This window comes from Mus caroli, unplaced genomic scaffold (genome assembly GCF_978045245.1).
Source record: "Mus caroli unplaced genomic scaffold, Mus_caroli_1 scaffold_10, whole genome shotgun sequence".
NCBI classification, from domain to species: domain Eukaryota; kingdom Metazoa; phylum Chordata; class Mammalia; order Rodentia; family Muridae; genus Mus; species Mus caroli.
In genome coordinates, this window is record NW_028227265.1 from 62,070,491 (window position 1) to 62,083,282 (window position 12,792).

At 40.3% G+C, this 12,792-nt stretch overlaps 1 protein-coding gene across 11 annotated transcripts in view; it reads left to right on the forward strand.

Annotated features, from left to right (window-relative positions):
- The window catches only part of Psd3 (pleckstrin and Sec7 domain containing 3), a 527,712-nt gene extending 515,996 nt beyond the window's left edge, over window positions 1-11,716 (forward strand). For all 11 annotated transcript variants that reach the window (XM_029480436.2, XM_029480437.2, XM_029480439.2 and 8 more), the window contains one exon: window positions 5,645-11,716. In XM_029480436.2, coding sequence (XP_029336296.1) covers window positions 5,645-5,860 — 216 coding nt within the window. In that variant the 3' untranslated portion in view covers window positions 5,861-11,716. The remainder of the gene's footprint in view (window positions 1-5,644) is intronic.
- Window positions 11,717-12,792: the final 1,076 nt, after the last annotated feature.

Sequence of the window (12,792 nt, forward strand, 5' to 3'; positions counted from 1 at the left end):
CTGGAAATCTGTCTACACTATTGGGAGAGCTTTTGAGTAAGAAAGGTGATCTTGCAGCTCTGAAATATAGATCTGATCTGAGAATGTGCTTATAGAGTTTGTAGACTAAGACAGATTTTTAGTAGCATCACCAATGGTAACAGAATTTCATTGACACCCCCCTTCTTCTCATAAACAGTTTTTGTCCTTTATAAGGAAAGACACAAGCTAATGAGGCTGGAGGATAATGGCAGAGCAATAATCTAGACTGGACTAAGGTTCACATTCACTAGTTAATGGCATTGCCATCCGTAGGTGTCTCTCAAAACTGCCAGTGAGCTTTTCTTTTTTTTTTTTAATATTTTTATTATATATTTTCCTCAATTACATTTCCAATGCTATCCCAAAAGTCCCCCATAGCGCCCCCCACTTCCCTACCCACCCATTCCCATTCTTTTGGCCCTGGCATTCCCCTATATTGGGGCATATAAAGTTTGCGAGTCCAATGGGCCTCTCTTTCCATTGATGGCCGACTAGGCCATCTTTCGATACATATGCAGCTAGAGACAAGAGCTCCGGGGTTCTGGTTAGTACATCATGTTGTTCCAACAATAGGGTTGCAGATCCCTTTAGCTCCTTGGGTACTTTCTCTAGCTTCTCCATTGGGAGCCCTGTGATACATCCAATAGCTGACTGTGAACATCCACTCCTGTGTTTGCTAGGCCCCGGCATCGTCTCACAAGAGAAGCTATATTTGGGTCCTTTCAGCAAAATCTTGCTAGTGTATGCAAAGGTGTCAGCTTTTAGAAGCTGATTATGGGATGCATCCCTGGATACGGCAGTCTCTAAATGGTCCATCCTTTCATCACAGCTACGAACTTTGTCTCTGTAACTCCTTCCCTGGGTGTTTTGTTCCCAATTCTAAGAAGGTGCACAGTGTCCACACTTTGGTCTTCATTCTTCTTGAGTTTCATGCGTTTAGCACATTGTATCTTATATCTTGGGTATCCTAAGTTTTGGGCTAATATCCACTTATCAGTGAATACATATTGTGTGAGTTCTTTTGTGATTGTGTTACTTCACTCAAGATGATGCCCTCCAGGTCCATTCATTTGGCTAGGAATTTCATAAATTCATTCTTTTTAATAGCTGAGTAGTACTCCATTGTGTAAATGTACCATAATTTCTGTATCCATTCCTCTGAAACTACAAAGCTTCTGCAAGGCTAAAGACACCATCAATAAGACAAAAAAACCACCAACAGATTGGGAAAGGATCTTCACCTATCCTAAATCAGATAAGGGACTAATATCCAATATATATAAAGAACTCAAGAAGGTGGACTCCAGAAAGTCAAATAACCCCATTAAAAAATGGGGCTCACAACTGAACAAAGAATTCTCACCTGAGGAATACCGAATGGCAGAGAAACACCTGAAAAAATGTTCAACATCCTTAATCATCAGGGAAATGCAAAACAACCCTGAGATTCCACCTCACACCAGTCAGAATGGCTAAGATCAAAAATTCAGGGGACAGCAGATGCTGGCGAGGATGTGGAGAAAGAGGAACAGTGAGCTTTTCATAGAGTCATTGTTAACATCCCATCTGATTTAAGGCCCCTGATCAGCTACTGTTAGTTTACTATGTAGTGATGACTTTTTGGAGCAATATTAAGTTAATTTTAAAAGCCTATTTTTTGATATTTGCCTTCTCTTTCCTACATACTTCATTTGGATCATCGAATTATAAAACATATCAGTGAAGTATAATCCTTCAATATTGTTATTGCCTGTCTAGTGCTAATTGATTCTAATTAGTAAGGAGAGAAGCCACTATTCTCTGACCCAGGGGCTTACCTAATCTTAGTTTAGTTTCCAAATCAAGGCATAAATATGACCATAACACATTACATTAAAATGGGGTGTGAGAATCACCATGCAGATAGATGTAAATAACCCTTGTAAAAGCTGTATCTCTTTAGTGTGCAATTGTGGGTTTGAACCTAGAGGGTCCTCGCCAATCAGAATAAGATCAACTCACTATCCAAATGCAGAAGTGCCAGAGTACAGGCAGAGTAGTCCAATTTATCACGTCAAGCTTACAGTGGGTAATAAAGTCTGTTCTTCTCTTACTGCTCCATAAGAGATGCTCATAAAATAGATCTGTGTTTTATGGTCCTTTGAAATATTTGTCTGTCTCTGAAGAGAAGGACTCAGTCTTAGCCAGGCAGCTTATATTTGGTCCCTTGCTTAGGGTTTGTCACAGACAATATCTCGACAGTCAAGATCAAGTAGATATGAGCAGAGAAGGAATAAGTCTTGGAATGACAAGTTAGACCTTAGTGATTCATGGAAGACATAGGAATAGTGGAATACCTAAAATAATAATGTATTCTCAGAAGTTCTTGAACTAATAACTTATCAGGCATCTACTGTCAATATCTAAATCCCTGTTGTTTTCATTTTTTAAAAGTTGGCATAGACTGTATACATAAAATATGTCTAGAATATATCTTCTGCTAGACTTGGGTAAATTTATTTTCTCTTACACATACTCTTTTTCCTTCATATATTCAGTGAGTATTCAATGTTTATTCTTAATAACAAAAGCAATTGTTTTGCCTTCATCTCTAAGCATCTAGGGGGCAAAATATTAATAAATAAGGTTTTATAAAAAGGCTGGTGGAGCAGGGAGGACTGATGAGGAGAGAAGCAAGTAAAGGGAGGAGAAGAGGTGTCTTATTTCTGACTACAGTCCATGGTGTGACAGTGATTGAGAAATCTGAAAGTGGGGTGTAACCTCTGTGGATTTATGGGTGAAGCAATTTGGGAGTTAAGAAAATAGAAAGGCAAGAGGCCCTGAAGGTGTGTGTCTGGCGTATACAAGGGCAGCCAGGAAGCAGTACCTCTGGTACACTGTAGCCCAGAGAGTTCTTTAAGAGAAACACTGTGGTGTTGGGGACACAAGGAGTGACAGCAGAGATGTGTGGTATCTAGGCCATTTGAAGGATCTGGGTTTAGAAGTGTTTTAAGGATCAGCGGCCTTTGGGATACCTTGAGTAGTGACAGCATGCTCTGTCTCACACCAGTGTCTTTTGAGCAGAATGTACATGAGTGTTAAAGAAGTAATCAGAGTCAGCTGGACAGCTTCTCTAATTGTCTGTCCCTGAGGTGGCTGTGCTTGCATCAGATTTGGTAGGGCACTGGCTTGTGGTACCAGCATTGTAGTGGATCTATGAGATGCATGATGAAAATGCTTTCCTTCATGCATTTTTCAGGTAAACTCTCAGAATGATCTGCTTCGTCACGATAATAGGAACTAGCCCTATCTTCTGCCACCACCTTCCCTCCTTGCATCCTTTTGTGGCTTATACATACACTGTCTTTCATATCCCCTCACCACATAAATGCTTCAGTTCATGGAATAGTGTGTCACACTGTTCTTCCTGAGTCTAGTCTTAAACTACCAATAAGTCACATATACAAGATCATATACTCAATGAAAATAATCTTTGCACTATTTTAATTTTACCACCAGGATAGATTGGAGACAGCATAATAACATCCTATAATAAATATAGTTGTAGAACGAGGGTATCATTGGGTTTCATGTAGCTTGGTCTTCTGATGGGCAACACATGTAGCACATGTAATGCTGATGACCTTTTAATTAGCAATGCCCTGACTAAGCTCTCATGTGGCCTTCTGAGGTAATGTTTAGCATGTTCTCTTTTATTTTCTTCTTTCTGAAAATTGCAATATTTATCAATTGGTAATACTTTCAGTGACAAATAAGGACGGTTGATAGTGCCTTCTTACATACAGAAAGTTGTGGCTTGTCTTTATGAGTCTGGGGGTGTGGGGGGTTAGACTTGAATTCAGTTCATTGGACCAGAAAATCAGACATTTTCCTCTTTTTGGTCGGGAGGTCTTTTCATTTTCCCTCAGGCCAAGCATGTTTTCCTTTTGTCTCCATACACCCTGCCCCACATCACATGGTAGCAGCTTTAGGAATCATGTCAAACGAGGGGAAAGAGGAAGGCTATGAAGCTAGAGAGATGACTCAATGCTTAAGAGTGCACATTGCTTTGAGATTCAATTACAAACACCCATGATGGGCAGCTTATAACCACCCGTAACTCCAGGAATATCTCATGCCTCTGGTCTCTGAAGGTACTGTACTTGGATACATATACATCATTAAAATAAACCTTTTTACAAAGAGTAAGGTTATAGCATTGCTAAATTCTGTTCTGATGCCCATCCTGGGAGTCGCTCCCAGCATTCCTTTTCTAACTACTTGTCTCTGGAGTGTCGAATGCCCATCCTAGTTGCTGGAGGGGCTAGGCAAGCTGCTGCCTACTTAGTGTCGGTCTTCAGGGACAAGAAAGAAGAGATTAAGAATAGCTTTTGATTGGCTAACCAACAGTGTCTGTGAGTCCTTCCTACAATATATATAGTATTTTCTAGAAAGAAACTGTTTACAAAGTGGATTTTGCTGTCAACTGTGCTTGGAATTCATCAAGTTACTTCCTACAGGGCCTTCTGAGTTTTAGCTTCTTTTTTTCCTTAGACGTGAAAAGGAGTAGGAATGTTACAAGTTTTGTAGGAATTGTGTGAATAACTTCATGTTAGCATGAGGACATTCAAGGAATGTCATCACCAAAGCCAGTGCCGTACTCGACTGCAGACAGGCTGACCACCTAACTGAGCAAAATAACTTGGAAATGTGGCACTTGCAGCAGATGTATACAGACCCTTAATCTGACTAGAAAAATTCCAGAAAGATATATAGTCTTAAGCACATTTGCCTTCCTTTGTTTAGAAAGCTTTATGTGTGGTGTGCTCTTGTTTAGAAATAAAACACGGTAGGGCTTACCCAGAGTCCTCCTGTGTTGAAGTGGCATGCTGAAAAGCATAGTTTGACTAGAATGTATCAAATCAGAAATCTGTAATTTTCAAAATGTCTATGCAACAGTTCTAGACAAGTTCCTTGGACAGAAACAACACTGTTGGGGCTATGATAAAACAAATGTCTCTACAGTGTTTTTGGTGATTAGAAAATAAAATATCTTAGCACAAGAGAGATGGGGGAGGGGAAGTAAGGGGCTATGAGAAACAGAGATGCCATTCCTTCAACAGCCAGTCACAAAAGAAATGGTGTAGAGTGAGAAAAACACCAGGAAGCAATCCCACGGGCCGCGGGCCTCATCTTGTTTCCTGGCAACCGTTCTTCATACTCTTGAGGCTGAGAATTGGCTGATCCTTGAAGAAAAGCAGTAGAAACTCAAAATGGCTTGTGGAATGAATTACTGTCTGACAGCTGACCAATAGGTGGATTCAGAGTGGAAGAACAATCCAGTTAAGCTCCTCCTGCCCATACCCTCTTGGGCATGTGCATTTCAGATGCCTGTACTCTATTTAGTATGTTGGCATTCCTTCCGAATCTAGAATAAATACTAATGGAAATTGTAGGTTAATTTCTTACCTGAATAAATGAGGCAGTCATCGTTTCACAGTTATGGGTACAGAAGTATTTTGTCAGCTTGGGATAAAGTCAGATATTCAAAAACGTATGATGTCGTGTGTAAGAACATGCTAGGTGTGCTACACACATGTAATTGTAAACTGTACTGACCACACTTCTCTGATTTTGCCTTTAGAAAACCCGTTATGAGATTTATGTCAGCATTCTGAAAGAAGGAGGTAAAGAACTCCTGACTACCGATGGAAATGAGCCCGTGGGACTGAAGAAGTCACACTCAAGTCCTTCCCTCAACCCAGATGCATCTCCAGTCACTGCCAAGGTCAAGCGCAACGTGTCAGAGAGAAAAGACCACCGACCTGAAACACCGGGCATTAAGCAAAAAGTTACTTAGAATCCATCCGCGGCCAGGAGGTGCTGGTCATGGAGCAAAATAGGGTTTTTCAAGATCTTTCTGGTAATCCGTGAATATATTTAAAAAACAGTCTGTGACTAAACGGTGCATTAGTAACCTTTTCTATTATATATTTTTGTTAGTTTCTGTACAGGTGTCTTTGCTCTTGAGTTCCTTTGCTTTGATGATTTGGACAACTTTATAACTAATGCACCTTTTGTGAGGAGGAGGGTTACAGATCCTTTCTCTTCTGCTTTCTCTTATTTGCACTTCTATACAGTTATTTTATGTATTACCAATCAGTTGTTGTATTTTTTTTAGGTTTGAATTTTTAATCCATTGTGAAACCCATAACTGGACAAGCATTGTGCTTTTAGTAAATCCTAGACTTTACATGTGAAATCCTGCCCAGTCACGGAGGTGAAGTTGAAAGTTCATAGTTGCTCACATAAAAATGGCAGTGCTGGGAGTCAAGGTGTCCCAAGCTGGGACACTTCTGCGTTCTTCCTGGCACCTGTTGTTGGTGCTGGACACAGGACAAAAGGGAGCACGAGGATGACAGGACTGGAGACCTTAGGGAGGCACAGGAGTTTGTCTCAGGTGTGCATTCCATTCCAGCCATGCAAGGGAATTCAGAAGTGGAGTCATCTTGCTTGAAGGGAGCCTGAGGATGCCTTGATCCCGAGCCACTTTTGTTTTCTAAACGCTGGTGGCAGTCATCAGCTCTTTGGAGCTGTAGCAGTAGGATGTATGGTCTTCTATAGAAATGTTACCTCACTCCCATGGAATCTAGACTAGGAATCAAAATCATCTCTGTGGTTGATACCTTTCCATCCAGGAATAGATTCATTTAACATAGATGTACAGGCATAGATCATGTCCTGGTTGAAACAAAACAATGTTGGAAATGAATTCCACCTTCCCCCACACATACTCTTCTCTTTCTTTTCTATATCAAGACAAATAAGGAGTGACACAGCTGCAGTTCTTCATCAAGATCAGGCCGTCAGACAGACTATGAAATCAGTCTGATCACAGTGACTGAGGATGGAGGTGTCTGATGTATGAGCAGCGTCTTAGCTTATTCTCATCTCCACCTCTACAGCCATCTTGCTGTGTCACTATTAATATTGCTCCTGGAATTACTTGTATACATTTAATCTTATTTTTTCCTGCATTCAAAATGGTTCCACTTTACAGTCAAAGCAGTCCCTTTACAATTTAAAGTATTAAGTAGACTAGAGGAAGAAAACGGTGAGCTTCCTCTGTGGCTGGAAACTGGACAGTTTCCAGCCTTGAAACTGTATTCTCTAAAACTGCTATCTTCCCATCCAAGTATCTTCAAAAACTAACAGGATGACATTTAGATATTCTTTATTCTCCTTAAATATTTCCTCTATTTCGACTTGGTTAGTTGAAGGTACTATGACCAGAGAATCAGCTGCTCTTGCATGAATAGCATGATTCTAGTAAGTTAGAGTAAGCCTGTTAAAAAACCCCGGTAGTTTATAGAGACATCTCATTAGGATGTACTAGCATTTAGTCACAGGACTGTGTATTAGCCTGTACTTCTTCCACCTCTATACATGCCCACCTTGCTTGTGCCCCAGAATAGTAACACTTCTCTCCAATACGGTAGCTGCTTGCTTCATGGTATTTTGCCACACTATTGGAAAAACTTCCTTAAACTTCTATCTTGTTTAAGTAAAGGCAGTGATTTAATTTATATTGCAGAACCATGAAGCGAATATGGCAGTTAACATTGTAGCTCCATATACCCGAACTATTTCACAGCATCCTAGTGAATCCAGTATTCCCCAAGCAAGTTGCCTTTCTTCTAGAAGGTGAACTGTCACTGTTTGCTTTTTGCCTAAGTATTTGTAATCCCTGAAGGGAAAGGTACCAAGACCTTGGAGTCTTGAGCATCATCTTTGAGCATCAGTAGCTGAACAGTTAACATGTCTAAATGTGTTTGTCCACAGTGTGTGCTATATGTATAGAATGTGTGTACTTATGTAGAGTATCTAATATACATTGAATGGTACCTTGCTGCAGAGTTTCTGACATGGAGAATTGTCTGGGACTACCCTTAGCATGAGCTCTGCCACTGTTCCTGTTACAGGACTCACTAGTGTTGGCTCTAGAGCTTCTGGACATGCTTATAGATAATCAGATGACAAAGGCACTTTTAAAGCTGTAGACTACTCTGTCTACATCATTTATCTTGAAAAAATAACTGAAGCAGTCTTTTGTGAGTCAGAATCCCAGCCTGCCCTAGTGTAATGCTGTCTACCTTTGGGGATAGGCTAAAAATGTGTCTTCCCTGAGGCCTCTGGAAGGATGCTGCATTCTCAGATCTGATGGGACTCTAGGAGTCTGGCCCATAGCCAACCCCATTTCTCCCACAGTATTGAGTCCTAAGAAATGGAAGGTGGTCCATTGAACAGCTCTGCTAAGCCTGTTGCCCAGTACACGGTACCGGGAGCTCTTGTCCCTTTCCTTTCCATGGTACTTCATCCTGTCCCTCCTATACCTTCTGTCATCCCTACCTCGGTGCCCTGGAGTCTTGGAATTCCTCTCCATATGATAAAGCATTATCTATCTTACATTAATACCTTAAAGGATGGTTCTTAGTATTGAAAAGATAGTCTTGTTGAAAAGCTGACCATTGAAGCACCCCTTGTATAAAATCTGTGTGTATCTTGGGTTCCACCCCTACCCCCACATGCTAGCTTCTAAAACCATTTACCAGGAACCCAGTTTTAAAAATTCTACTTAGAGTCCTTGTTTTATTGGTATATCGTTAGCATTTCTGAAAATGATTTTCTAACTCTTAGTAATGTCTAATTAAGTCAACTGTTACTTATTTATCTTTCCAATTCCAAAGGAAACCAGCATGTAGAAGACTCCTCTGGTTGAAATAACTTATAGGTTATATGTAACTTTTTAAAATTGTGCTTAGATAGAGCCATTTTCTCATGCAACGATCTTGTATAGTGTGTAAGGTGCTCTGTGCCCCTCTGTTTTTTTCCCCTCATCCTGAAGGTAAGGACTATTTCCAAGGCAACGTAGTGTAAGGGAATTGGTTCTGAAAGAGGAAAACTTCCTGGTTTTCAAAGCCTAGCTAGGTTTGTGTTATAATCTCCTTGGGAAGTTGAGAGCAGGAAGGTACAAACGTTCTTCTTCACCTTCTGCCCCTTTATCATGTAAAGAGCAAGGATGAAGGACCATGCTCTGAAATAAGAAAAGACCATCCTGAAATACTCATCACCTGCCTTTTTATTAGAAGTCAATTTTCCATTGTCTTCCCAAATAAGAGAGACCTTAGAGGAAGTTAGCTGAACGTGGAATTTTAATTCTTTGGCTTTTTTTTTTTCTATTAGTCATCAGGTCAACCTTCCTTGACATTAAGTTTGTTAGTTCTGAACACCTAAGTATTTGTGGTTTAGCTATTATGGATATAAGATATTTTTCAGATCAGCAGCCATCTTCCTGGTTTTAGCAGAAAATGATAATGTTGTAGTTCAAGTAGCAGTGTATTTTCCCTATAAAGTTCACACTAGCGCCGAAGCAGAATCATAGCATCAGTTAAACATATACTGCGGTTCAAGAATGATAATGCATCTTGCGGTCTGAGGCATATCAGCTCTTGTTTCAGAGCCTCTGTGTTACTCAGACAGAAACAGACCAGTCAGTTTTACAGGCTCCAGCACCTCTTTCTTACCTTCATTCACCCAGGCCAGGCAGCTGGTAAATTAGCAGAAGTCTCGGCACCCATTTGACATCCACTGTCATCATGCCTTCCAGAGGACTCTATCAAGCCACAAAAACTAATCCCTGGCATATTACAGAGGTACTTTGTCACTGCACTTCCTTTCAGACTCCTTTTCCATCCTTCATACTTAACAGGACTGATATCTGAGGTCATTCTCATTCTGTATCTATAGTGGGCATCTTATAGCAGTTGGCTCATTGCATGTGGAGAGAATGTCAGTAAATACTTGAATCTGCATGGCAGTTTGCTGACTTGTATGCAAGAGCAAGGAGCAAGGAATGCAGCAAGTTACTTGTACATACAGTAGGTTTCCTTAGGTCTTGTGGGCACATCCCTTGTAATTTATTTGTATATCTGTTGTATTGAAGCATTTGGGGAAATACTTGTATAGAAAGTATGTATGTCATATGTCAAAGGAAATGCTTTCTGTCCCCTGCCAATGTTGTATTTGTGGGTATTTATAGTTGTATGTATGTATGTACATCAATGTGTAGATTGTGTATCAGTAGATGGTATACGTATGTTGAAATTATTTTTGTCTTTTAACAACCAGTATAATATGAAAAGAAAGCTTAAAAACCTCATAGGAATGATTATATAGTACAGTTGTTGAGAATTCATACAGTGGTATCATTTTATTAAACTTAAATTCAAATGATATTTTGATTAAATTTTTAGTAAGACTTTACACTAGAAAATTCCATCTTTAAGCTTTGAATTACCAGGGCAAAAAAAAAAAATGACTTTAAACTAAACTTGTGAATCTATTGAAGTGTACAGTGTGCAATACAGTGAGAACTCATTATAATATAGGAAATACAGAAGAAGTGGAGGGGAAATCCAGCCTGGGCCGTCTTAGCAACTTTAGTATTAAGAGCACTTAAAAATAAAGTTGAGCTGATAACTTAGGGCTTATTACAAAAGGTGATGCTTTCAAGCTCACGTTCTTTATTGTTGTAATTAGTCCAGAAAAAAAAAAAAAAACTACATAGCTTTCTGAAGAACTAAGTAACTACCCAGTGTATCTTCTATGTGCTGGTGTATATTTTAGAATAGATCACTCTCCTGGTGCCGCATCTTTACCCTCTTTGATACAAAAGAATAACACAGATACTGAAGTCTATCAGGGCATCCCAAGAGCGGGTACTGTATTCCAGGTTTGCAATTGCACAAATTATCAGCTAGTGTTGTAGGTAAAAGGACTTAAGGAACAGGTTAGACTTTATTTAATATTTTTATACTTCAATCTCTTTTTTCCTGACTCTCCCCAAAGAAGAGCCACTGGCCTTAGTTGTTTAATGTTATTGCTTCTATTATAAAGTGTAAATAGTAACTAAAGTTTTATTAACCAGCATGTTTGGTATATTTAAAGCAGCGACTGAGTGTGTTTGAGTGTGTGGTTGAGTGCAGTGCCTGTTGGAATGCACTGCCTCATGTCTCCATGTCTGAGTCAGAGAATTGGAAGTGTGGGGTTCTCAGACTCCACTTCAGCTCCAGGCTACAGTCCTGTATTGGCAGTTACACTTGAGTTTAGTTTTTTATTAACTCCTCAGTCTCAAACTATTTTTTATAAATTATATTTCTCAATTTGGTTTTATGTGTGGTCGGCTGGCTCTGTGGATAATCAGCAGGGCTTCTGCAAGAATATTTCCTTCTAAGAATTACTTGGGATTTGCAGAAAACAGCCATTGATTCATAAATTGAGTAGTAGAACTAAGGTATATTTTAGGTCGTAGCTACTTGAAAAGTTTTAAATTTAATATGAAGCCATGAAAGTAGTAAAGCCAAGTAATCATTTGACATGGATAATAATATTCACACTAGAGAGTATATATGCACATTGAATTTTTATGTCACTAGAATACTTTTTTAAGCTTTAGGAATAAGAGTAATTAGACCAAATTAAAGTGCAGGGGTGAGCTGGCTGTTTTCCAGTTGGAGTAGACGTGTATTACTAAATCTTCTCCTAAGAGATCCAAAACTGAGTAACTGTTCCCTTAGGTGTTTAAGGAGAAAATTGACAGGCATAGAACCTCATCTGTGTATGTACAGAGAGAGAGAGAGAGAGAGAGAGAGAGAGAGAGAGAGAGAGAGAGAGAGGAGAAGAGAAAAAAAGTTTTAAGCTATACAAATGTATTATGTTAAGACACCAAGGGCCAGAGTATTCTAGAGGTGATGAATGGAGGCAGTGGAAACTGTATCATAGATGTATTCCAAGAACCAGGGGAAATGATGGAGTGCTGGTGTCTGACTCTGAGAGAGGGCAGGGACGGATGCTGCGTCCTTGTAGTGGATACCAACTTGAAGGAATTCTTGTGACCCATAGGCAGTGACTCCAGAATCCCCCACTAGCACTCCGCAGATCGTTCCTTTCAGAGGAGAGTGTGAATGGAGAAGCCATATTACCTTCAGAGCCCAAGGTGTGGTTTGCCTGCCATGGCTTCTCAGATGTAGGTGAAAGAGTTTGCACTGAACTGTGCTAAAACAGCTGAGCATTATCCATAGGCCAGGATCTTCAGGATGAAAATAGGCTGGAACCCAAACACAATGCACTTTTGCAGGGGAGAGCTCAGCTCTAATAGTAAGCATGTTGACTTTAATTTGGAAAGCACTGGTGAATGGAGAGAACTTTGGAGGTTAACTTAGAGTTTCCCCATATCAGTCTTCGAACACACCCTCAAGTCCCAGCCTCAAGGCTCAATGAAAAATCACATGGCAGGTGTGAGGCTCACTGCTCTGGGTGTGAGGCTAGGGCAGTGGAGAGCAGGGCGCTCTTCCCTGGAAGAAGCTTCCCCTTGGCCTTCTTCTCCACTTGGGCTTCTGCTCAGCAGCAGGAATATTCCGGGTTCCAGGTTCATTAGGAATCCAGCTGTCCCAGTGGCTTGACCCTGTTTAGGCAAGATATCAGCTCTGAGGGTGACCCAGTCACAGAGGAAGGCAAGTTTGACAAGATCCCACAGTTTGAAGCAAAACTGTGTTTTGTCTTTTCAAGAAACAAATGGGCACATTGAGTTTTGGTCAGTGTCAGAGGATATCTTTCTCTTTGCTCCCAGATTTCCAGAAATGGATAATGTTTTCATTTCTGTGGGAAGGGTCAAGAAACATAAAATTGCTCAACAGTGCTCGGCTCCCTGAGAGTTGTTGAGCGAAGGCCGAC